Source organism: Orbicella faveolata, unplaced genomic scaffold (assembly GCF_042242905.1).
Source record: "Orbicella faveolata isolate gen_17 unplaced genomic scaffold, um_ofav_v1 contig_13, whole genome shotgun sequence".
Classification (NCBI taxonomy): Eukaryota; Metazoa; Cnidaria; class Anthozoa; order Scleractinia; family Merulinidae; genus Orbicella; species Orbicella faveolata.
Genome location: NW_028301540.1, coordinates 13,099,266 through 13,126,177, shown reverse-complemented (window position 1 = coordinate 13,126,177; position 26,912 = coordinate 13,099,266). Strand labels below are relative to the sequence as shown.

The 26,912-nt window shown below is 38.8% G+C and overlaps 1 protein-coding gene and 1 pseudogene across 1 annotated transcript in view; both read right to left on the bottom strand.

The window, feature by feature from the left end:
* Positions 1-14,522: 14,522 nt before the first annotated feature.
* Positions 14,523-15,227, bottom strand: LOC149115072 (uncharacterized; annotated as a pseudogene).
* Positions 15,228-23,302: 8,075 nt separating this feature from the next.
* The window catches only part of LOC149115070 (polycystin-1-like protein 2), a 33,182-nt gene continuing 29,572 nt past the window's right edge, over positions 23,303-26,912 (bottom strand). The window contains exons 12-13 of the mRNA XM_089285838.1: positions 26,556-26,724; positions 23,303-25,443 (exon numbers count right to left, since the gene is read on the bottom strand). Coding sequence (XP_089141964.1) covers positions 23,738-25,443; positions 26,556-26,724 — 1,875 coding nt within the window. The 3' untranslated portion in view covers positions 23,303-23,737. The remainder of the gene's footprint in view (positions 25,444-26,555; positions 26,725-26,912) is intronic.

Here is a 26,912-nt window from a genome sequence, read left to right as displayed (position 1 = left end):
TGCTGTTTGATACTTAGATGCAGTGATATATGTATGTTGTGTTTATTTAGATTTCCTCTTGTCCAGTTAATAAGTTGTGGTGAAATGCTTAGTTGAAATGTCGAGATAATGCATGTAGACCCTGTCTGCACAGGAGGCTCTACTTTGTTTTTGATTTTCTATTTGATTTGATCGAGGGCACATGGCCCTTATTTTCCTTTTGAGAAGTTTTTGGGATTTACATGTCTGGCTTTGGTGTACGTACAATGCGGCATTTTGTAGAAAGGGCTATATTCAGTAATGAACAATGTAAATAAAAACATTTAATATATGCTTATAAAAACGTTAGGGTGAAGAAATCTTCACCTCGTCCATTTCTCTGTAATGAAAATATCTTTTACTGACATATAAAAAATTTAGTTGGTGACAGGCAGAGCGCTCCCCTCTCTCTGCTCTCTCTCTTTCCCCCCTCTTCTTTGCTCTAATAGTTTCATTAACTACTTATTCAACCCAGAGTGATGTCTGTACAGGAAAATCTTGAACCGAGACCCTGTAGTATTGATCGAGCGACAGCAAGGTCAATATGGCAAGGCTGAGATTTGAGATTTTCTCGTAAAGAACTGGGCAGGGCGAGAACTTCTTCCCCCTAAATGTTTTATATGGATGTAAATGATATTTTTATTACAGAAAACCGGGCAGGGCGAGAGCTTCTTTGCCCTAAATTTTTTATATGTGTCTAAATGATATTTTTATTATAGGATACTGGGCAGGACCAGAACTTCTTCGCCCTAAACTTTTCAACTGTATGTAAATGGTATTGTGTTTTAGAGAACTGGACAGGGCAAGAACTTCTTCACCTCAAATGTTTTATATGTATGTAAATGATATATATATATATTTTTTTACAGAAAACTGGATTGGGTGAGAACTTCTTTGCCCTAAGTTTTTTATATGCATGTAAATGATGTTGATGTTTTTATTACAGAGAACAGGGCCCCTCATCCTAAATTTATATATATATAATGGAGAATGGGAGAATGGGCTTCCGTTTGGAGAATGGGCTTCTGAGAATGGGCTTCCGTTTTCAACGCTTTATTCAAGACCCGACGCGTTTCGGCATTTGCCTTCCTCAGGGATCTTCACATGCAATTGTTACAGAGTCTTAATTGGTTAATTGTGTGACGTAGTATATATATATATATATATATATATATATATATATATATATATATATATATAACAGTAAAAACTCAAGAGCTAGGTTATATGGTCATTTAATCGCTACTCCGAGTTTCATGCCTCATGCGAGGCAATCATCAGGCGACTGCCAGAAAAAACGGTTACATTCAAAGATATTTGAAAATACAGAACAATGCAATTACATGCTAGATGTGTTGCGTGTCACGTGTCGCGTCACGCGGGATCTTAATCGCTAATTAGATGATAACATTTTTCAGCAAGAATTTCCTAGCATGTCTGCAACACGATGCAAGCTCATTTCTGCTGTTCAGAGTTGACATTTCCGGTTTACATAAGATGAAACATTTCTCCCACAAACACAAATTACATCTCTTGGTAACATTCGAATAAGACCTAGCCTGTTTAACTATGCGCCACTTGATGTCACACTTAATGTTCTGATCTTTCAGGCTCCATATGTATTTACTTAGTTCAGTAGCGTGTTTGTACCGCTCATTTCGAAAAGAACATACGTGATTACGATATCTTAATTTGAATGTAGTGTCACAGAGTCCAATGTATGTCTCTTTCGTGGTTGGTGTGATGACTTCGGTCTGGTAAATTACGCTTTCCATGCTACAATTTCCATCCATGGGACACGTGGTAGATTTCCGGCGGTTGCAATTTTTCGTTTGGTCATTTGTACGTGTGGATTTGTTAATTTCAGCTTTGTTATGGTTAGATATGATTGTTTTGATGTAACCAATGCAGCTGTAGCTTAATTTGAGTGTGTTACGGTTAAAAATTTTATGAAGTGGGTTAGATTTGGGGAAGTGCTTATCAGTAAGTGAAAGGAAGCATTTACCGACGTTTGTTTCCACGTTCTTGCTGTATGGTGGATTGAACCACAGGATGAACCACATTTATATATATATATAAATGCTGTATATATATAAATACTATTTTTAATCCAAAACAAAAAACAAAAGAAGAAAAGATTTCTTTGCCCTAAATTTTTATTAGTTATAAGTTTTTGGAAGAAATAACCCAATAAAGTTTCACACACAATTTTGCTTTTATATACAGTTGAACCCTGCCATTTCGAACCCTCGGGAGAAACAAAAAAAATATAGTTTAAAATAGCTGATAGTATTTGACTTGAGTGCAAATCCATAAGGGATATGGTTTTGAGTTCGAAATGATGGGGAATTCAAAATGGCCGAGTTCGAATTAGTGGGATCAAACTGTATTACAGTATAATTTTTTGAGTAAATTATGTTAGTATATTGATAGGATATAATTATTGTTTATCCATTGTGCTGTAATGTTATTGATATGTCAGTTCAAACGTATCTTGGCTTGGCTGACCAATGTTCCAATGCCTCGTAACCTTTCAGTAGGTTACCCAAGTTGTATCATGAATGCAAAATACTTATAGCTTCCTGATATTGCTTCCTTCCTTATAATTTAATTTTTGGCATTATTTAATTAAAAAAATAATAATAATTAAAGGTAATCCAGTAATTCCTGAGTAGTAGGGAATGAATCTCATTATAGGGGAGCTCCTGTGCGCGAATTGAGCCCAAACCCTTCGAAAATTATGTAATCCATCGATCGAAAAATTTTGGTTGTCACGTCACTGTCCATGCGCCAAGCCCAATACCTTGAAAACTAAGATAGCACCATTAACATAGCTGCATCTTTGATATTGCTCATCTGTGTTATGGTTTATTGACTGCTGTCAAAACAAGGTATCCACTGACCAGTATCATGTGACCATATCACGTGTTCAGGTTTAGAACTCATTTAGGTCACGTTTTTTTGAAGTTGACAGCTGACCGCTTCAAAGTCTTCTATCGTAAGATCAGTTTGGCACACCACATTTCTATGAGATTCATCTACTTTGTCTATTCGATCTATGTAGTCGTAGTCACAGTAAGGTAAGCTTTTCCATCCCACAGACTTTGTCAGAGCTTCACTCGCTGGAACATCTGTGATATCTTTGTCACATATTTTCGGCTTCTTTTTTGCAGGATGCTCATCGGTTTGGAACGCTGCGGACTGCTGGACACGAAGAGTTCGCTTTTCTAGCCTTTCTGTCCGTAGATGTTCTTTTGAATCTCTTTTGTTTGGATGGAATATTGTTGGAACAGCCCCTGTTATGATAGATAACTTACCAGAAAGTCCCTTTTTAAGATCTTCGTACTTGAAGTGCAAAGAACAAATTCGTGGGTCTGACAGGTTCTTGAACTTATTGTCAGCTCTTCTGCAGAAAGTTTCCCATTTTCTCCCTATTTTGACGTTGCTTGGAAACCCAAAATATGACAAATCTGGTCTGTTATGAGTTCCGTTGGTACAAACCGCAACTGAGCAATATTTCAACATTTCAAGCAGAAATTCAGTAAGGGTTTTTCCGTGTTTACATCTGCAAGTATTTTTGCATTCCCCGAGCTATTCCCCCAAGACTCGCTTTCACGTTCAAAATCACGACCAGTCCCTAGCGGCAAAATATATCGGAATTGGGCTATTATATAATACCTGATGTTAAAAAAGTACTAATTAAGAATAACTTACCAGAAGGATTTGCAAACTGTGCAAACTGTGTCTTCCTCTTGTGGTAAAGCGACTGAACTGAAATGATGAACAACATGTTAAAACATCCTCGTTACCTTTTTAATGAAAAAAAAATTGATTATTTGGTAATAGGTGTCCATCTTGCCTGATTTGTTGTATTTTTTCTTCCAAGCAAACTCTTCGGTCTCAAACTAAAAATTCCTGCTGCAGGATAAGTTCCCTTTCTGTGAGGATCAAAGTAAACAACACACAGTTTGTTTAAGGTGTTAAATACCCGCAAAAACGACAAAAAAGTGACTTTCGTAAAACAAAGAGTTTTGGAGCTCACAACCCTTTTGTTACCTCTATTTTCTAGCTGTGGGGCTATTTTTTGTTATTTCAAAATGCACACCATAAAAAAGGGTAAATTTGAAGGGTAGAACAAACTTTATTTTTTGTTTATTACATGTTTCCATGGCGACCAAGATGAATAAACGTAATGGTAGGTTTGATGGAGATCAACCTGCCCCCAAATTATTAGTATATCACAGCAGGTGCCCAAGTGGCTCCTCCCTTGCAAAGCTTGTGTTCAGTGACAGTGGATGAAAGTAAGCTCCAGAGGCAGTTGAAACAGTGTACTTCTTACTCGATGAGTAATGGTTCAATATTTGTGATTATCACTCCTTACAACGCATTTGTCGAAATTCTGTCGTTTTTGCGGGTGTCTACTACCTTAATACCTACCTTAATTAATACGCACGAACCAACGTGATTAATAATTAACGATATTTTACTTGTTGAACCTAAGAAGGAAGAGAGCCTAACGGTAGATTCCTCTTTAGCAGCACAGTGATTGATTAAAGAAATTTAGTTCTTGTTCGTCTTAAAATTTCTTGCATTGCTTACATATTGTTCAACGAACTAAAGAAAACTTAGTGTTTTACACCTTGTCCCCGCGCCTGTCTTAATTCTGGGCTTTACTGCATTTTTAGAGGCTATTATTTACTCACTGCTGTTTCAAACTGTCAAACCGTCAAATCAACCCAGCCAAACAACATTCTTGGATGTCATTTCTAAAATTCTAATGTTATAAACTGTCAAAGATTAGCCCAAACAAGACAATTCTCTCAGAGGTAATTTCTAAAATGTTTAATGTTTTAACATCCATTTCCATTTTCAAACTTATCGTAGTTTTTGAATGTTGCGTCAAAAAATTAGTCTTTGTTAAAGTCTAGGCAATACATGATTCTTGTGTGTCAGTAATGCGTAGAAGGGGCCTGTGAGATAATAAGGGAACCATTGTCTTGCAAAGAACGTAAGACTGTATGCTCCAAACTTCATTCAGTTATACACGCTGACGCAGAAGAAGATGGAATAAACTTCCGAAGAAAATACGAGAGAAATTGGCTAGAATTAACTGCTCTTCATGTAGTTGAAGACGCGTGGTTATTTACAGCTTTCTTTCGCGAATACAAGCATTTCATTTATCATGCTATCCGGTACGTTTTCTTCGGCATTTCTTTAACACTGACGTTGGCCAATTGAACGGCCATATTTAATAACCGTTATTAGACAATAAATAACAAGGACACAGAAAAGGATCCGTATACCTTGCACATACACCTGGCTAATACTTGGGAATGAGGGCTTATTTTCACATTCTATTAACCCATACAATACAGATAAATTGTTGAAAGGCTTTTAATGCCTTAAGCATTAAAATCGAATTCGTTTTGAACAACTTTTAGTGCCTTCTGCAAAGAGGAAATTCCATTATTTTCAAGCATTAAGCCTGAATACGAAGGCAGCAATCAATTAATTAAGCAATAGACCACAAGTTTTTATGGTTTATAGGCTGATACACCACTTGGGATGTTGGAAGACAACTCGAATTCTTCGAGTGTTCTTCCAACATCCCAAGCGGTTTATCATGCCTATAAACCATAAAAACTTGTGGTCTATTGCTTTTATATAATAATTCAGAAGACAGGCGAAATTTCCATGAGTTTACTGGCACAATAAACCATAGCTGATTGACCAATCAGAGCGCGCGAATTCATTTAATTATGGTATAATATGAAATAAAACCACTGGAAACATTATATATAACTCTGAATCGCATATAATCAAGATTACTGGGTTTTTTTTATTTTTTTCCTTCACCAAAAACATATTACAATTATGCAATACATGGAAGGGCTTACCAGAAGGGTTTATCTTGCTTGTGCAAACTGCGACTTCCTCTTGTGGTAAACACTGAAAAGTAAGCTGGGACTAGTAACAAACTTCCACATATATCATATATTAAAACATCAGCAATACATTTCGTACAGCAGAAAATTGAGTATTTGATAATTTAGGCTCATTTTACCTGTTTTTTTTTTGTTTTTTGTTTTTTGTTTTTTGTTTTTCTGGGAGCAAGCGCTTCAGTCTCAACCTATTAAGTGTTGCTGCAGGATAAACTCCTTACTGGTTGGACAAAAGTGAACCGGAGACAGTTGTTTAATTTGAATACGCACACCTGCGCGATGAATAATTAATGATATCTTCCTTGTTTAAACCTAACAAGCGAAAAAGCCTAACTGTAGATCCACTTTAGCAGAAAGGAGATTATTTGAACTTATGTAGTTGAAGCCCGGAACTGAGGGAAATTCAGATATTTTACAGCTTGCACCAGAGCCTGCCTTAATTTTGGACTTTATCGTATTGTTATGAGACTATTATTTATTCACTATTGTTCTAAACCAAAAAACGTCAGATTAATTCACGTAAAACAGTATTCTTATATGACATTTCAAAAATGTTAATATTCTAACTGTCAAGGTTATTCCAAACAAGTCAATTTTCCAAGCAATGCATATTTTCGAGGCGCACATCGTCAAGAGTTAGCACAAAACAAGTCAATTTTCTTCAGGGACGTATTTTCTAAATTATTGTTTGAACACCCATTTTCATATTTAAATTGATCGTAGTGTTTAAGGACGTTCGCGCGAAAATTTTCCAACATTGATATTTTTTCTGAGACTTTTGCAACTGTAAGATGATGAGTTGGTTATGTCAGAAATGTAAAAAAGAATGGGTGGTCAACGACTTCATTTTGGAGAGAACATGCCCGGAAGAACACCCTAAATCTGAAAAAAAAAAACGGGTTTTGTTAGCCATTAAGGCCACAGTGTCTGTAAGCCCAAAAATATTCCAGTTAGATCTTTGAAGTGAAATTTTCTCTGCCAAATATTGTCTAAGTGGACCTATTAATTGAATTTAGTCAACTGGTGAGGTTCCTTAAAGACCAAGTTCGCATTTAGCGACCATAGTTTCACGCGTCTTGCGGCCGCAAGATGCCAGAATTCGATGTCCCGTAGACAGAAATCTTGACTTTTTTTTAACTTCCCACATTCACGTTGATTTTTTGTTCATTTTTGGACAATGCGGAAATAATTGTAAATAAAATCTGTTTCTGGAAAGAAAAGTAGGGGTCACCGAACGTCCACCAGGTGATCTGACCGTAAATAATTAACCAATCATCTTCAAGGAGAATTTATTTTTAAAGCCGCACAGAATTCTTTCCGCGCCTAGTAGAGCTTGTACTGACCTTCGGCATTTATTCCATCGACACATCGACCGCGCTGTGAGGATAAACATAGCAGTTTTCAGTCGGAAGGCTTTTTTTCTCATAATGCTTTGGTTGTGAGTGGAGTTATAACTTTACTATCGAGTATTCTTAAAGATGTTTAAACTTAGAAAACTTCAGTACACGATTGTCTCGATCACCAAAGACCAAAGTCAGTGAGTTGGCTTGTGGGCCTTCTGGGCACATGTTCTCTCCTGCAAGAGGTGGTTGGACCTTCTTTCCTTTGATCCATACATTTTGATGGCGTATTCAGCTTTGTTGGTTGAAGGAAGTGTGTGCAGAAGACGTAAGGAAGCCATCTGTCCTGCTCGAACTAAAGATGGATCTTGTACAAACGGGAATCTTTCCTCCGGATTCTCATTGGTGTCGTCGCAAAGATCGAGTCTCTGTTGATTTCCAAACCAACGACGTGCGAAAATTCTATTAACAGTCATTTACTTTCATCTTCTTCAACTTTGGTGGACTGAATAGAAAAACACTGACTTGAGTCTTGACACGGAGTCAAGACTTTGCACTTCAAGATCTCTTTTCTTACTCTAGGATCTGAACGCTCCCATGAAATAAACGGTGCTCTAACAGACTGCAAGTGAAAACTTAAGCTTGACTGTGGCAAAATAGATTGATAAAATTCTCTGGCAGACTGTTTGGTTACTAAAGAAATAGACGCTGTACTGAAATTATCTAGTGCATACTGCCATAGCTCATCGGTGAACGACAAGACTGCGTCGGAACAATGAACTTCATTGACCCGTCTATGTACTTTGGTTGGAACCTTGCCTTGCCCTGGTGAATCTTCAGTTATTTCACTCTGAAAGAAGTAAGCAAATTTGTAATTTCGCTATTTGTATTTCTTTTCAAACCTTCATGTACAGTATTTGATACCTACTATACCGGTATACAATGTACATAAAAGTGAGAGTTCATGATCGAGCTTCCTAGGATATTAGTAATTTATTTTTCTAATTTGACAAATAATTCTTACATTTACATCCTTCATATTGGAGGTTTTACGTTCTGATGTTTGTCTCCTGGATTAACGGCCAGCTGAGAAAATTGAATTGCTCGCCTGCTGCTCAGATTGTAACATTGATAGTTTCAAGTTCATGAGTAAACAAATATTTACCTTGTCAATTACTAGTTCGTCGTCGCTGTCTCCTCTGGATGTCTCTTCCACATTTTCGATTTGTTCTTCATCGCTGTCCATTTCGATTTCCTCAATGAAGGGCAGATTCTTACAGTAAGACAATACATGCAATAGAAATTGAAATTAACAAATTGAAGCTTAAAATTGACTGTACGAGCTCCATCAGCAATTGAAAGTAACTGCTGTAATGTATAATGCTTACGCAGCCTAAACACTAATACAATCTTGTGCAACAGGTTTTTACATATATCAAGTAATTCATGTCCCGGACTATGGTTTTGCAATGCAGGACGTGAAAATAATGCATTTTGTTTGTCTTTTTTATAAATAGAACAGAGTTGCTTAAGTTATGGAAAAGTCTAAGAAAAACAAAGTCCAAGGTAAGGGAGAATCTTTGTTCCTGGTAAAGTCAGTGAATCCAAAATATTAGTTCTTGGCAAAGTCAGTGAATAGCCAGAATTTTGTTTCAAGTTACCCTAGGCTGATCGATGAAAATTCATCAACTTTTGTTTTGGTTCTGATGTAAGGTCCATCAGCTCATTCAATGTTCAACAATTTTTTTGCATTTGCTTAAGGGTGGTAATGTGTAGCCAATTAGTATTAAGAAATACTTTTTATCAGCAAAAGGAGAAGTGCCCCCTGTATTCTCTCAGTGTTGTATTAAATTCTCACATGCCAAGTGTTTAAGAATGGCTGACTGTTAGGATCGAGAAACGCCGGTCAACGTCCCATTTGGCAAATCGCTCATATTTTGCCCAAAGATACCCTAAAGTGACCTAATTCTAAAAATCATATTTAAAGGTTCCAGCGAATTTTTATTTTTCAGAAATTCGCGAAAATTTGAAAGCGCGGTCAAAGTGCGGTTTTTGGTGTAATAAAATGACCGAAACAAGGTGCGAGGACGAAGCGCTGCTAAAGTCTTAAAATAATTTCAATTGACTTCAAACTTCACACAAATGTGGAACAACCACTCTAATTTATTCCTCGTTTTAAACTAATCTCAGAGATGTCGATATAGTGGTTTTCCGAATCATTTTAAAAACACCTATGAAGCGTGTGAAAAATAACGGCAAAATATAGGTCATGTTTAACAGCATCAAAATGCATCTGGTACCTCACTTTCCGATTATTTTACTTTACAGCCTTAAAATATCATTATTAAGCATATACTATGCCAAGTTTCATGCTCGAACTCGCAGTAGTTGCCTTTGAGAAAAACGAAAATCTATGTCAATGTGTTGGGCGCAAATAACACAATCATTATACACGAACAAGAGACAAATCAATTTCAACGGTGAAAGTAAAAGGCTGTCATTAATTAAAATCCCGTCAATTCACTGCTATCAGTAGAAACATAATGTCCACTACATAAACACTGTTTTTAGACGTTTTAGGAACATTGCGCGTTAACTTTCTTTGATTTCCTGTCCGCCGTCATGTCTAGTTTGTCATCGCGTGTATTTCGTGTAAACAACACTGTGAATGGTTGTCATACCAAACGCAAGAGATTTCCTGGAACATTAATGTTTTCGATTCAGCAAAACGCTTTAAGTTCGTTAAGACACAATAATGGGCCAACTTGGAATGCTGTTTAGCATTAAGGACGTTAAAGGACTGTAAATTAATCGAGTTGAAATATCTTGAAGCAAATCAAAATCAAGCCCTTATTCTAATTTGGTAAACAGCCGATCTCTGTTCAAGTTCAAGAAGTCGAGAGGTTAATCCGGCAATGTATCACCGGTGCAACAACAAAATCAAACCGAGGTCATCAAAAGTGTAAGTTTAAAAGTGTAGTGGCAAGTTTCAAATAAATTTCGCCTATACAAATTGGAAGCAAGAAGTGAAACGGTCTGACCCGAAACAAATAAACAAAGTATTAATACGACTAATTTAATCCGAAAATGTTACAGAAAACATACCTAAAAGCCGTCGATTCCCCTCAATACCACTCCACATTGCCTTAAAGAGCCCAAGCTTTCTGCTGTAAGAATCATGGGCCTCATGAATCTGTTTTTACTATATCGGCAACCATGCTTCGGGGCTGATATTCGAGACTTAGTAAAAGTTGTCACACAACCGTACGAGCAGCCCAATCACGCTTTCACTGCTCTTGCGCAAATGTTCAACATTTCGCGATTTACATAAACGGATTACAAGTTTAAAGTAGTGACAGTAGATTGAAATGTGCTTTTTAAAGCTGTCCTACCCAGGAGCAATTATTTGTTGTTCTTGAATGGCTCTTAGGTGTACCTACAGTCCGGCGGAGAGGGGGGAGGGGGTACTCCGGGAAAGGCCGGATATCAGTATGCCGTGGAAGATTAAGTGGTCTCCAACTCTTAACGCCAACACTGAAACACCAGATGATTCTCGAAGTATCACAGGGATCACTAAGCTAAATAATTTTGAGTTTAGCTCCGCTGAGTCAATTACCTGTTGGCGAGCATATTGCATTGACCGTGGACAGGTGGGAAAACAGTTCACGCGGAAAAGCCCGTTGCACATTGTAATTTAGCGTTGTCCAACACGCAATCGGTCTGGTTGTAATGCTAATCGTATTTGATAAAATCTCAAGTTTTCTTTCGACACATACTGGGGTGGCATACTACTAGATGGGCGTGGCAGGGAGCCACGAGTCAAGTCAGTCAACTCCCAAAGCTTAACAGAAGAGTGATAGTGAACCACTGGTGGAAGGACTGCAGATTGTCCCCACGCTTTACCCTGATAGGCCTCTGTGTTATTCTAATGAACTGATGCTGTTATAATGATACTATCATGATGTAGCTTTATGATCATGCTAATGGTTAAGGTTTCTTTTGCTATTTAGTCAGACATCGCTCTTTCTGTATTTCTGCTGAAAGCATCGTTCTCTGAAGGAGACTTAAGGTCATTTTCTAAAAAGGTACGAACACTGCAACCTTAACATCAATGCCATTGTCAACGGGTGTGACCGAGGAAGCGTCTGCTGATGTTTCCCTGGATAGAGGATAGAAACTATGTACGGCAGGGATGTATTAATGTCTTCAAGGCGGCTGCATTCGTGTCTTTCATATGCTGTCTACTTTAGAGAGGCACTTGTCTCTGGAGAAATGTACTCAGTCCGTGGAGAGACATTCCCTTATGACCATAGCCAAAATGTGCTACAAACCCTGCTTGGAGCAAGCGTTGGCGCTTAACTCAAAGCCACAATAGGTCACCAAGAAGTCATTGTTGCTCTAAAAGAGGGTTAGGCTTTCAGGACAGTCAGTGACCAGCAGAAATCGTATCTTATAGCAAAATTCCGCATTGGCCTAAAGAACCTGAAACTGCCTTTGCTACGGTGCGGTTGCGAAGACATGGAACTAGATATACCTCTCTCACTCGTGCGCGGAAAAACTCCATCCTCGGCGCTTCTGAAGTATTTTACTAACAACTGCACTTGCCGGAAGTATTCTTAGGAACTGTCGGTGTTTGGTTTCTTCGATATTTAGCAACATCTCTTGCGGCGGGGGGGTGGGGGGGGGGGGGGGGAGGATCGTTAAATTTTTGTAGGGCGGGAGCGGGAGTAGAGGAGGAAGACCCTTTAGAGGAAAAACTAACGGCCGAATCGTCTCAACCTCTCTGGGAATGAGGTTGGAATCGTCACCCTTTCCAAATTCGCTGAAGCGGTTAATTTACCTTTATCAACTTAAAAACAGATGATCTAATGTAGTTTGTTTCCGACACTGCGTGCAGACGCAGCGCAACAGTGCGTTAACAAACTAATCATTCTAGAACATTGGAAAACATAGATATTGCGAACAGCCTCCTTTCCTTAAAATAGCTTTTCACAAAGAACTACTGATTTATGATTCTTTTACACTGAAAAAGAAACCCTTGACCATTAGCGTGTTCATAAAGCTACATAGTATCATTGTAACAGCATCAGTTCATTAGAATAACACAGAGGCCTATCAGGGTAAAACGTAGGGACAATCTGCAGTCCTTCCACCAGTGGTTCACTATCACTCTTCTGTTAAGCTTTGGGAGTTGACTGACTTGACTCGTGGCTCCCTGCCACGCCCATCTAGTAGTACGTCACCCCAGCACGTGTCGAAAGACACCTTGAGGTTTTATCAGATACGACTAGCATTACAACCAGACCGATTGCGTGTTGGACAACGCTAAATTACAATGTGCAACGGGCTTTTCCGCGTGAACTGTTTTCCCACCTGTCCACGGTCAATGCAATATGCTCGCCAACAGGTAATTGACTCAGCGGAGCTAAACTCAAAATTATTTAGCTTAGTGATCCCTGTGATACTTCGAGAATCATCTGGTGTTTCAGTGTTGGCGTTAAGAGTTGGAGACCACTTAATCTTTCACGGCATACTGATATCCGACCTTTCCCGGAGTACCCCCTCCCCCCTCTCCGCCGGACTGTAGGTACACCTAAGAGCCATTCAAGAACAACAAATAATTGCTCCTGGGTAGGACAGCTTTAAAAAGCACATTTCAATCTACTGTCACTACTTTAAACTTGTAATCCGTTTATGTAAATCGCGAAATGTTGAACATTTGCGCAAGAGCAGTGAAAGCGTGATTGGGCTGCTCGTACGGTTGTGTGACAACTTTTACTAAGTCTCGAATATCAGCCCCGAAGCATGGTTGCCGATATAGTAAAAACAGATTCATGAGGCCCATGATTCTTACAGCAGAAAGCTTGGGCTCTTTAAGGCAATGTGGAGTGGTATTGAGGGGAATCGACGGCTTTTAGGTATGTTTTCTGTAACATTTTCGGATTAAATTAGTCGTATTAATACTTTGTTTATTTGTTTCGGGTCAGACCGTTTCACTTCTTGCTTCCAATTTGTATAGGCGAAATTTATTTGAAACTTGCCACTACACTTTTAAACTTACACTTTTGATGACCTCGGTTTGATTTTGTTGTTGCACCGGTGATACATTGCCGGATTAACCTCTCGACTTCTTGAACTTGAACAGAGATCGGCTGTTTACCAAATTAGAATAAGGGCTTGATTTTGATTTGCTTCAAGATATTTCAACTCGATTAATTTACAGTCCTTTAACGTCCTTAATGCTAAACAGCATTCCAAGTTGGCCCATTATTGTGTCTTAACGAACTTAAAGCGTTTTGCTGAATCGAAAACATTAATGTTCCAGGAAATCTCTTGCGTTTGGTATGACAACCATTCACAGTGTTGTTTACACGAAATACACGCGATGACAAACTAGACATGACGGCGGACAGGAAATCAAAGAAAGTTAACGCGCAATGTTCCTAAAACGTCTAAAAACAGTGTTTATGTAGTGGACATTATGTTTCTACTGATAGCAGTGAATTGACGGGATTTTAATTAATGACAGCCTTTTACTTTCACCGTTGAAATTGATTTGTCTCTTGTTCGTGTATAATGATTGTGTTATTTGCGCCCAACACATTGACATAGATTTTCGTTTTTCTCAAAGGCAACTACTGCGAGTTCGAGCATGAAACTTGGCATAGTATATGCTTAATAATGATATTTTAAGGCTGTAAAGTAAAATAATCGGAAAGTGAGGTACCAGATGCATTTTGATGCTGTTAAACATGACCTATATTTTGCCGTTATTTTTCACACGCTTCATAGGTGTTTTTAAAATGATTCGGAAAACCACTATATCGACATCTCTGAGATTAGTTTAAAACGAGGAATAAATTAGAGTGGTTGTTCCACATTTGTGTGAAGTTTGAAGTCAATTGAAATTATTTTAAGACTTTAGCAGCGCTTCGTCCTCGCACCTTGTTTCGGTCATTTTATTACACCAAAAACCGCACTTTGACCGCGCTTTCAAATTTTCGCGAATTTCTGAAAAATAAAAATTCGCTGGAACCTTTAAATATGATTTTTAGAATTAGGTCACTTTAGGGTATCTTTGGGCAAAATATGAGCGATTTGCCAAATGGGACGTTGACCGGCGTTTCTCGATCCTTACAGTCAGCCATTCTTAAAAGTTACCTTCTGAAAGTTTTCAAGAATTTGTTCTAAAATAGAGAAAAAAATTGTTATCAGTGTATGTTTACTGATTGATTATAATTAACAATTTTTTTGTTCCAATTTTTTTCTCATTCACTGCCTGTCGTTTTCTTTCAGCTTTTGTCGATGATGACTTCTGTGGAGTGCTCTCTCTCGGCTTGATTGTCAGTTCAAAGACTTCATTTGCAAATTTTTCCTGAATTACTTGTTTCTGATACTGCTGCTTTGAAATGGGAGCATTTTTTCTCCAGAAAATAACAATGAATTTTGTTTGTTTTGTTTGTGTGCAGTCTCCATGATGTCGTCTTTGAAATTCCCAAGCATTATTGGGAGACCAATAATTTGAGCATCCGAAAGTGCTTTATCAACAAAGTACATGTATCCAACATAACTAACGATCTGCTTAAGGGTAGCGGTAACATTGGCAGTGCCAAATATTTGCACAGCCTGGAAGCCAAGGTGGATGCGTGCCTGAACATCATATTCGTCTCCTGTCAAATCATGTGGTGTGTGGAGAAGGTTTCTGTATGCTCTATCAAGACCTTTACGAAATGTGCATAAGATTTCCAAAAGAGTTCCTTTAAACCCGGATTTTTTTTAAAAAATGGAAGGCATTCTCTCTCCAAATGCTAAAACACCAACTTCATCAAACTTGACTGTTTTCTCCTCAAGGCTTACAGGCTTTGCCAATCCTTTCTTAAGGTTTAACAAAAATTGGCGATCACTGCGAAGAACAAAAATGAATACATGTATGAATTTGTGATGAGGAAAAAGTCAATTGCTGTTCTACATTCAGTAAATTTTTGTTATTTGAGTCACCTGTGTATACTTAAATGTATACTTAATTGGCCTCTCCCCAGGGGGGCTTTTCAGGACCAATGTAAACAAACAATGATAAATAAATATTCAAATAAACATAACTAGGTTAAGAATCCCAACTGGCAGAAGGCAGACCAGTTGGCTATTTACAAGTGCAGCTGGGAGGTTGAACTCGGGACTACCGAGAACTACATCAGCTAGCGATCAGAACGGGATTTGAACTAAGGACCTACGGATTTCAAATCCGGGCCTCTAACCACTCAGCCACGCTGCCACTTGTTTTTTTACAGGACCTGTTATTACTCAGTTTATTAACTCATTAATTTGATTTTGATTTTTTGGTTTTGTAACCCTTAATTCAGGATCTCATGAAATTTTCCTAAATGCCGGGCAACAGGAAAAGTTTTGAATTTTTTAACTGAATTGGTCTTATTGTTAATTTTGGGCTTCTTTATAGCAGGTTAAAAATGTTGATACAATAATACAAGGCTATTTTCTCTTTGAAAGGACTCAATTCATCAATTATTATGGGGCAAGTTGTAGGTACAAATCTGATGCAATTTTATCAATCTGCAAGCATATCGTTCTGCAGATCAAAACCCAATTAAGGTGGATGTTCCAGGGTAGTATTCAGAGAGTAGAGTTCCACAAATATTTTGACGGCCAGTATTTCCAAGATTTTGTCTGGCAAACTCCCTGTGTTTTTATTTGCTAGGGGCTTTTCTACCAACTTCTACTTTAAATTTTGTTTCCAAGCTTTCAGTGTCCTTGACAGACCAAACCGGACACAGGTATGAAAGTTTCATGTCTCCCAATTGAATGTGGTGTTCTGGGGTCTCAGGAATTGGTTAGGAGGACTTTGCAGAAGAATTACCAGTTGAAGATCGTCTTTCCTTACCATCACCACAACTCCGACGGACAATTTTAATTTCTTTCTCACTTGGTGGATGTTTGATTGTTTTAAGTTATGTAAGCTGTTCATAAATTGCCCCTGCGCATTTTCGGACAGTGTCATAGTCATCATTTCCCAACCAAAGAGCTACTGTTAACACTGTGCTCAGTCAATTATAAGGCTCAATGATTTTCACCCTGACACTTGTCTCCCCTGTGAAATGGCGTGACGATTTCAGCCATGGGAAACCTTCAGTATAGTCCATAACGATGGTGCTGTTGTTTGGTGTTGTAACTGCACTCTGTACAGCTGACTGACTTAGAAATAGTGTAATGTAATTCTCAGTGTCAACAAAGCTCACAAGTACCTCTCCAAATTCATTAAAGGTCAGGCCAATCTTTTCTAGCAATTCTTGGCGTGTGTCATTCAGATTAGTAAAAAAATTTTCTTTACTGAGAATGGGGTTTATGCCAATTTCTTGTTCAATTGTTTTTCCCTACTTGGAAGAGGAGTTGCAGAGCGTTTGATCGAATGGTCGACCGAACTAGTGCCGTGGCAGACATACGATAATAATACTGATAATAAAATGAATGATAGAACAAAAGCAAACTAGAGATGATGGAATACAATACCTTTAATATTGTATAAACAGCACACTCTTAAAAGCAAATTAAAGTAAAACACCAAATGATTTTCAAGCTTACAATGCGATGCAGCCAGCGCTGCAAGTTGTGCGATTCAAGTACTCAAATCGCTTCCATCCAAGTGTAGGATAGATTCACTGTCGAAAGAGACTTCCCAACTGTTCAAATCAACACTTCTCATATTTACAGCACAATTCCAATTTCCAATCGCGGTATAAGACAAGATAAAATAATTCGAAAAAGCATCGATAGAAACACTCGATCTGGCAGTGACCGCCATCATTCAAATGCAAACTCACGACTTCGCGCGGGCTGCCTTTTGGGATACGGCAATAAAATTTTCTTTTAAGTCTCGTGCAATGTCACCAGATCACCTGGCAAGATCGTTAAATCCAGGCAAAGCTATAGCAATGGCCATCTGCCCTACCATTGTTTATTTTATTACTTAGCGCGCGTTTTCATGCTTGACGTGGCGTGTGAATTTGCGTGCGCAGTAAAGATGCGCAGAAACAATTAGCACGAACGTCCTTAAATGTTTTGTTTTTAAAACATGAGTCGTTTTTCAGTCAATTCACAATAAATTTATTATTACTTACAAAACAAGTCAGAAATTCGTTGAAAGGACCGTGTGAGAAAACAGAAAGTTAATTTACTTGTCAAGCACTAGAACAGGTACGTCCCAGACTTCATTTATGCTGATGCAAAGGAAGATGGGACAAGCTCCCTAGGAAAATTCGAGACAATGGCTTGAACCAGCTGTACAGCTTTAAAATTGAATATTTTGAAATTATTCCATAAATTAGACTTAAAAGAACACGTTTGTACCGTACAGATTGTTCTTTCCTATTTCCGTTGTTTGAAATTATCATTACTTAGTTATTTTTTTTTTTCAAATTAAAGTATGTTAAAAACTTGAATTTCATATATATGTTTTTGTAATCTCCTAGATATTTTCTTTCATTTTCATTCTTTAGAGTCGAGAAATAAACCTTTTTGCATTTAGAACCTGGGCTTTCAAATGAAGCAAAAAATGGTGAGCTGTCGCACTTTGTAATCATCGTCGCAGTTTGTGATTCTTGGCTCAACTTGTATGAAGACAAAGTGACCGCATGGTTAGTGAACTCCGAATCGAGGGGTCTGGGTTCGAGCCCTGGCTGGGGCCGTTGTGCTGTGTTCTTGCCCACGGTGCCTCTCTCCACCCAGGAGAGTAAATGGGTATCGGCAAATTAAATCCTAGTTGGGGATAGCCTACTCTCGACTAGCCTCCTACCTTGGGTCAGAAATACTCTTCTCGCTTCATGCAACAGAAACCTGGCGGGCTTCTTTTAGTTGACCAAAAATTCCGGTTGAATTTGAGGAAGTTTCTATCGGCGAATGGAAGAGGGATTTCCGAAAGTTGCGGGAAAAAAGACAACCTTACGAGGTATGCCCAAACTTTGAAATGTTTCTTACTGCGGATTCCCGCTCAATTTAAATTTTCCTTGCAGAATTTCCGGAATTTTCCGGTTGAAAGATTCGCATTTCGGAAATTTACCTAGTTGTATAACGTCCGCCTCCCACGTCTCCTAAGAATTAAGGTTTCCATGAAAGTTCAAGTTTCCATGAATTTAAATTCACACCCGGACATTTATTCTGATTCTGTGAAGTACGTGTTATAGAGCATTAATTGAATGCACTTAACATTTTAAATATGCTTTTAGTAATGTCATACTAATGTTGTACTGTAACTGCCTCGACTCTTTGGAGTCGAGACAGTCGAGACAGTTGCATATTCTTGTACCCGGGCGTGCGAGTGGGTCAAAAGAAGAAAAAAAACGCTCGTTACCACTATTCTGGATTTGCTTGGCGACGGATTTTCTCGCTCTATGTGAAATAACCAGCCTCCTATTTGTCAAGTCAAGAATTGAGAAGCACTTCTCAGAATATGTAATTAACGGCATCTCTGGTGATATTTAGTTAAACGAATGCAGCTATTTTAATATTTACTTTGTTGAATTTAAGCCCCATTCTTACGCGTCAAGACCAAAAGGCACAATTTGGTATAGGCAAAAGTGTAGAGGTCAGTTCTGCATCGCCAAATATTAATGCGAGACATTTGTATAACGACGCGTACGGGAAACGCGATTCGATGCACTCAAAAGGTCACTCTAAAGTCTAGAAGAATTTCCCGGGGCAAAGCCGTGTAACAGTAAAGGAAAATCTTAGAGAGAAACGTCTCATGAAAGGAAAAACCAATAAAATTTTGAGATTTCCTCTACATGCAACGATATAACCAGTATTCAATGTTGTCGCGTAGAATTAACGCTTTAAACACGAAGACGCACTATAAAAGGGAATAAGCTCCTCCCCCCTAATTTTGAATTCACCCAAAAAATCAAGATGGCGGACGATGAAGAGAACAACAACAAACGCTTAGTATTTGTTATAATCGACAAAACCAATAAAACTTAACCAGAAACGGTCAGAAAATATCATTGTAATTACTTTTCTGTAAGTTTTTTTTTTTGTTTCGAGTACAATATCTCCTCGCTTCATAAGAAAAAACTTGCAGTTCATGCGGTCAAATTGAACCAAGCCAACCGTAAGCTCCTCGATTAAAGATTCGTCCAATAAAATAGTCATCTGTGAAGTACTAAGTAAAGACAGCAGACACTTTAATTGACTTACAGCTTACCTTTGGTGTATTCAAATCGCAATCCATTTTGAATTTGACCCGCGATAATAAACTGTATACCCAAGATCTGGATGTCATGAATTTCCTTTTGGGTATGTGAATCTCACACAGACGGTCTCTTACTAATGAATAACAAAAGTCTTTCTTAAATGAATTCCAGGTTCCTTCTGATAGATCCGACAGTAAAAGTAAGTAAAGTGAAACTTCATTTAAACACCGGGTCAGCTTTCGCGATAATGCTAGTAACATATAACGAATAGAAAACTTGGTCAAGGTCCTTAAAGAGTTCCACTCCTAAATATCTATTTTGTTTAGGGTGTTTATTTATGGTGCATTTCTCCTTTGCGCGGGACCTCCTCCGATTTTTTTCTCTTTGGACTCATCGAAGAACGCCTTCTGATTATTCACTTCATCACGGAACCTAGGAAGCTTAAGCCCGGTCGTCCACACTACACTGGAGAAATTTAAAAACGCAACAATCACCGGTCGTTTTATATTTTTGTTTGAAGAGATCTCGACCAGGGAAATCGCGTGGTTCTCCTAATCCTATCGTGTTCGAAAAGGTCCGTTTTTAAATGTTTTCGTTCCACACAAAAACTCAAAGCCGGCGTTTTCAAATTCCTTCGGTTTGAAGAGCGTTTTTGGAAAGCTCCGTTTTCGTGACAAATTACTCTGGACCGTAGGCCTAACCGTACGAATAAACCTGTATGCGTTTTTAAATTCCTCGGCGTAGTGTGGACGGAGTCTGGAGCAAACCACGACGTCAATGACCACCACCAAACGAAAGGTTTAATGAGCAAAACAAAGGCTGTATAAGTGCGTTCAGTAAAGCTTTGTACATTTCATAGTCATCCTCTGCAAAACAACAACGCAAAATGACTGCGAACGCGAACGATGAGTCGAACTGTTAATTTTCGTAATTCCATTTAGAATTGAGCGCTGTCATTACATATTTAGCTTGAGCAAGGTTTTAGCGCCATAGGCATCCTGGACAAATTCAAGTTTACAGGGCGTTGTCCTCGGCGTCACCGTCGTCATTGTTTAGATTCCTATGTTTGCATCTCGGATGCTGGAAGGTCGATACACTTGTTTAACGACTGGGTTCTGTCATCCTAAGTGGCTGCTTTGTGCTTTTCTCATGTTTTATCTCAAGACCAGTCGAACGAAGATGAGAGCATCGTGTAGAAACCGTAAAACATCACATAAATTGCAGCTCTTGGCTAAGATTCTTTTTAATTCAGCGATTAAGTTGTCGAGCGTTCACAGGACGAAATATCAAGAATCCGTAAACGGAAACGTGGCAGAAATATGTGAAACCGTTGCAGAAACACGACACTTAACACGCGTTTCCGCTGTCGCTTTGTTGACGTTTACTCGTGTTTCCGTTGCTACGGTCACAGCGGAACCGTACCACTTTTTTACATGTTTCCGTCAGGTTTCAGTTGAAGGAAACAAGTGTTTCCGCAAGCGTAACTTCATGTTTACATAACCGGAAACACATGGTAACGTTCTGGAAATCTGAATTTTTTATGTTTCCGTCGACGTAATCAGACCTAAACGTTCACGGAAATACAAAGTTACGTTCTGGAGATTTCAGTCTCTTGTACTAACCAGGAATACAGTAATGTTACAACACCTTATTATCCAATGTCCTCTCTATTATCTGTCAAGTGGTCGCTCATGGGAGGTGAAAACCAAAAGAAAATTTCAAACTTTTAGCTCTAAGAGTGGTCGCGGTCGCTTACTCATGTAGATGCAAATTCAGCGAGGTCGTTTCAGATGCTTTGTACAAGTGTTCAAGGGCTTTAGATCACATATTTTTAAAAAATTGCATTCTTCCTGAACGTCGTCATTTTTCAGCCTATCGACCATATGCTAACGAGGCAAACAATTCGACCCAATTTGCGTAAGCGACCACCTTCCTTAAGCGACCACCTAAGCTTGAAATTTTTCGCGTACGGGAGGTTCGACTGTATCTTCAATGATTAGTAGCGATCGCATGAAACTATATAAAAAGAATAAAAAGGAAATTTTCCACCGCCTTTACTTCATATCTTTTATAGCAGCTCACAGTTTTCCTTGAGCTTTGCGCGCTCTTAGAAAACTGTTTGCTTCTCGTCGGAACAGATGTCCGCAGACAAATATCCGAGCATATTTATACTGAGAGATATCCCGATATTTTTTTTACAGGTTCCTCTTCAAGCAATTGCTCGTGGTAAAATAAACCAAACAAGCACTCTTCTACGATACTTTTTAATCTTCTTCTACGAAAAGGCATCTCAGCTGGGATGGGGTGAGTTTGGATTTTCTTGACGTCCTAATTCACTGTAGCCCAACAAACCTTAACGCCGCTATCTCTCTTGGAGAAGAGCTAATTAACTTATTTCTAAAGGACCTAATTGACAAGCAAACACAACATGAATTTTTATTTAGCTGCTTTGGTCATATAACGCGTAATTTTCAGACAAGCTCTCTTCTCCATGAAGCTGCTCGACGCGGAAGCGTGCATCAATTACAACGACTTCTACAGAACCGACGCTGTGTCGATGTTCAAACATTCTTCAGTGAGACGGACGAAAGAGGTAAAACACCACTGATGTGGGTTTCCCTGAATAACAGTGTTGATGTTATAAAGTTTCTGTTGTCCAATGGAGTGGATCTTTATGCGAGGGACTTCTCCGGACAAACGCCGTTTCTCCACGCTTGCCGAGGTAACACGCGAGAGGTTCTCGAGTTTCTGGCAAGGAGATGAGCTCGTATTCATGATATTGACAACGACGGTCAACATGGTGTGCATCATGCGGCGCGGTGTAACTCGCGCGAGGTACTCGAGCTGCTGTTTCAAGAACTACAAACAGATATCCATATTAAAGACTGGAAAAACCGATTTCCGATTCATCACGCTGCGGCGACAGGCAGGAGTGAGAACGTTCTGTTTCTACTTCAGAACCGTAGCTGCTTAAATTCGAAGACACGAATCATAAGAGATAGAGGGTTTGATGAGTTGGGAAATAATCACGGTGGAATAACACCTGTACATTACGCCGCGCAAAATGGTTATGCTAATATCTCGAACAACATGGCGCCGACATTGGTGCTGTTACGGATTGTGGGCGTTCCGTGTTCATGTTAGCCGCGGAAAATGGCCATAAAGATGTCTTAGTTTACTGCATAAACGAGAGTTCATTAAGTACGCCAGGAGAAAAACGCGTTGAATCATCCAATCGCGCGAGTTCGTATAACAATCAAGTTACTAGGATAAATGAATGTGATGTAACTCACAGTTCAGAAACGTTCAGCGCATAATCCTTAGGAAGCTTCGTTGTTTTCAGAAGATCCTGAAAACATTATTTGTCGTTAAGGGAAATGTTAACAAAATTTCCTGAAGCACACTAGTTCGGTCAGTGCCAAACAACAACAACAACAACAACAACAACAAGGAATACAACAACATTTCCTTTGAAGTCAAATGTGGGTTGGTAAAGATGGCTGGACATCGACCGAGTTTTCTTTTGCAAGTTTAAGGGGCACTGTTTCGCCTGACACATCGTGTTGTAATATAAACTCGCCTTATTATCTTGCAATAGAAAGAAAAAATAAACAAAGAGCAAAATGGCCAAAGCAACGAAATAATCGATTAAAAAGAAAACAAAAAGTGGATGAAAGATTCAAAAAAAACAAAAAAAAGTTCACATTTGCGTTGCTGGGATGTTTCATTGGAAGATAATAAAAAATGCGCGTAAGGCTGCTTTAGTGGCCCACTGGGCAAAATCTTAGTTCGTCACAGAATGTGGTTCAAGTACAACAACAGCTTTATTTGTACTCAATATTTATACATAAGTTAAACTTATAAGCGAAAACTTAAAAAGTATCGTTTCCTCAAAATAACCATAAGGCTGAAAATACAAGGCAGTTGTCAATAGCAACGTAGTCGTTAGTTACAAGGCTCTCATGATTGGAACTGTTACACAATTATCTGGTCAAGTTTTTACATTTTTTTCAGTCCGTACCAGGATCAATTTAATTATTTATTTAAACGTGGTTATGTCTGCAAAGATCCCACTAAACGCTTAGTGAGGTCGAACAATTCCTGGAGTACAATGGAAAAGTTAGAATGCATACTCTGGACAAACTAGTAGAAACACAAATCATTTTTTTAACAAAGCATTCTTTGTTTCTTAAAGGAATTAATTTGTTTTCAGTCGGTTACATTATGTACAATGAAAATTTTAGTATGGCCTCAGATTTTTCTTCATTCGTTCAATGATGTTGGGAATGTTAACTGGTCGTTCGTGATATTCAAATGACTCATTCGAAAAAGCTGTAACGTTTACCATGGGATCCAAAGTGTTATGAACACCCATCTCATTCATAATCAACTCAAATTTCTCTTCCTGCTCGGCCTCTCTGGAATATGCTTGGACTATACTGTCCAAGCGTTGGAACAGGTCTTTCTTGGTCGCCTGTAATCTTCTTAGTTGAGACTTAGTGACATCCTCTGCGAAACGTACTTTTTTTCCCTTCTTATTAAGATGGCAGTGATGCTCATTCCTTGCATGCTTCGGATATACAATAATATTACTGCCTTGATCAAAGAAGGACCTTTTTTTCGAGTTCTTTTGCTTTGGATTTCCTGATGCTTTTTTCCTGATGCTTGACCGGGCTAACATTTCCTCGAGTTTCCGTTGGCGTAAACCATTACTTATCTTATCATAAAATTGATGGCGTTGGTTTGTTTTCTTCCTGCTGCATTCGTCCACGCCAGAGTCGTAAAGTGGGCTTTCCTTTGCAGTGTTCTTTGCTTCTGCAAGTGCGTCGTTCAATATGACGATGAAGAAGTTCATCGCCAAAATGGTAGTACTCAGCAGAATCATGGCTGCGAAAATTCTTCCGAACATTTTGTTGGTGAACTCTAACTGATTGACTGGCCTTGCTTTCACTCGACCCAGAGTCAACTCTATTTGGAAAAAACTAGCTTTTAGAAACGATGAATAGCGCTCAAATCCCGCTCCGAAAATCAGAATACCAAAGTGCAAGAAGGTAATGAAAAGAATTAAGAAAATAACACTGAAAGATGCGAGATGTCTCGCACTGTTCCTCAATGTTATGGAAAACACAGCAACGTGTTTATTGAATCTTATCAGGCGCAAGAGTTTCACAGAGATTACAAACACCAACAAACCAAGAACGACATTATCTACCTCGCGCCAAACCAGAGCTTCTTGGAAACTCACATGACCATACACGTTTTCTTGTAATTTTCTGATGGCCGAAGACACTTTTTCCGATTGTACCACATACATAATAAAACCTAGCAAGGAGAAAAACAACTGACACAGTTCTATCCAGTTCCAGAAGGATTTAAAATACCGGAAACCCCTCTTGTAGAGCTTGTAACCCTCTCGTCCATGGTACCATAGCACGAAGATGATAAATAAAAGAACACAGATCATATACAACTGTTTGGCGGCGGTCTGAGTGGAGGGCAGAGAGAGAACATCAATTCTCTTGAACGTTGCCGTATGTCCTGACGCCCCAACTTCGTAGAAATACGTTGCAATAGCTAAAACATTTACTGACGGGTTGAAGGCTGAGAATTCCACAATAACAGCTCTGGTTTGTCTGTCCAGCCAGTCATTAGTTTTTAAATTCTTAATAATGCTAAAACCTGTTGCGTTCTCGTATCCTAAGTCAGCCACGAATCCTCCCCCAGGGTAAAATGAGAATTGTCCCCACTTGGGCACAGTTTCACTCTCCCCCGGATTCTGGTATCGCCAGGGCTTCGGGCAAAGTCGAAGTAGCTCCTCGTGACTCGAAGAGTTGTCGGTGGGCTTCCAGGCCGGTTTACTATAGGGGGTTCTATCTTCATTTTCTAGCCCGTATCCGTCGTAGCACACCGGAAATATTCTCGTCATATAGTCAACTTTACAGGATGCTGAAATGTTTACAAAACCATTATTAGAAAATAGCTGTTCATGTCTTAAAGAAGGCTCTGTTCTACTGCAAAGCGGTTAATCAGGACATACTAGCTAATGCTATAATCAGAATTAACCTACTTTGACAAATTTCCAAGTAGACATAACTCATAGACTGCTTTTATCACACTTCAAGGATCCAACAACTTGTTGAAGGAACAAATACATTTTCTTTTGGACAATTTTAGTTAAAGCAATAGTAAACGCGACAAACCGAATTCAATAATAGTTCTATTATTAGATGTTTTGGTGTGTAGTATTTTGCTTTATATTTTTACTCGTTGTTTGTATTTTGACTCGCCCTACGGGCTCGTCAAAATACGGCACAACACGTAAAAATATACAGCGATACTACCCACCAAAACATCTGATGAGATATGTTTATAATCCATCAAGTATTTTCACTCGCGTCACGCGACTGAATACTCGTCCCAGTAAAAGCTGGGGAATGTCCGAGTGATATTCCCCAATTTTCAAATCCGCGCGTGTTGCGAAAAATATTTGAAGGATAATAGCTTTCATTTGGCCCGAAAATATTCTCCGATATTTGTCCGTGGACAATCAGTCTATTCCTCAAAGCTCACAGTGTTCCTCGAGCTACACTCTCGGAGAACCGTTCGCTTCTCGGAACAGATAATGTCTAAGGACAAATATCCGAGGGTATTTCCGCGCCAAATGGAGGCTATTGTTTATCTGTCTTCAGCTCACAAAATAGTGACTGAAGTAGCTCAATCACGGTATTTTAAGTAATTTTGGCCACGTGCAAAGTTACCTTTAAATTGAAAGAAACCGGATACTAGTAGCGTATCAAAGTAGAGAAACACCAAAGAGATAATAATAAACAGTAAAGGAACAAGGATGGTAAAGGATGGAAAAGATTGAAACGGATTGCAAAGGACGCACTTAAAATATTTAGGCAAAACTTGTCAAGATGTACAAGCCGAGACGTAACTCCTTTAAGACCGCAATGGATTAGCTATTATCTGAGCCTCTGTATGGACTTTCTTCTGGATACAATTAAAGTGGCGATTATTGCCATTGCAAAACATTGAGCTTTGAGACCAAAACTTACTCGATTTAACTCTTAGTTGGCGGGCTCGAGCCATCCCAACAAGGATTGAGTGCTTGTCTCCAATGTACACTGTTTGATTCTCTTGTTGGCCATTGTACCATCGGCCCGCAAACACACCTGGGATAAAAGCCTCATTTAACCAGCTCCAGAACTTCTCGTTATCATTAACCTATCATAGAAAAAAGAGAAAGAGAAAATGGACCGGTGAATATATGAATGTTATTGAACTAACGCGAGTTCCATACTGCAGTAATATTTCCCTTGCTCCCTTTTCCCCCGCAAGATTATGGACCGAGCGCTAGCCGAAATCGCTTCCATTCCACATGTCTTATGACGCCACTTTCTAAGCACTAAAAT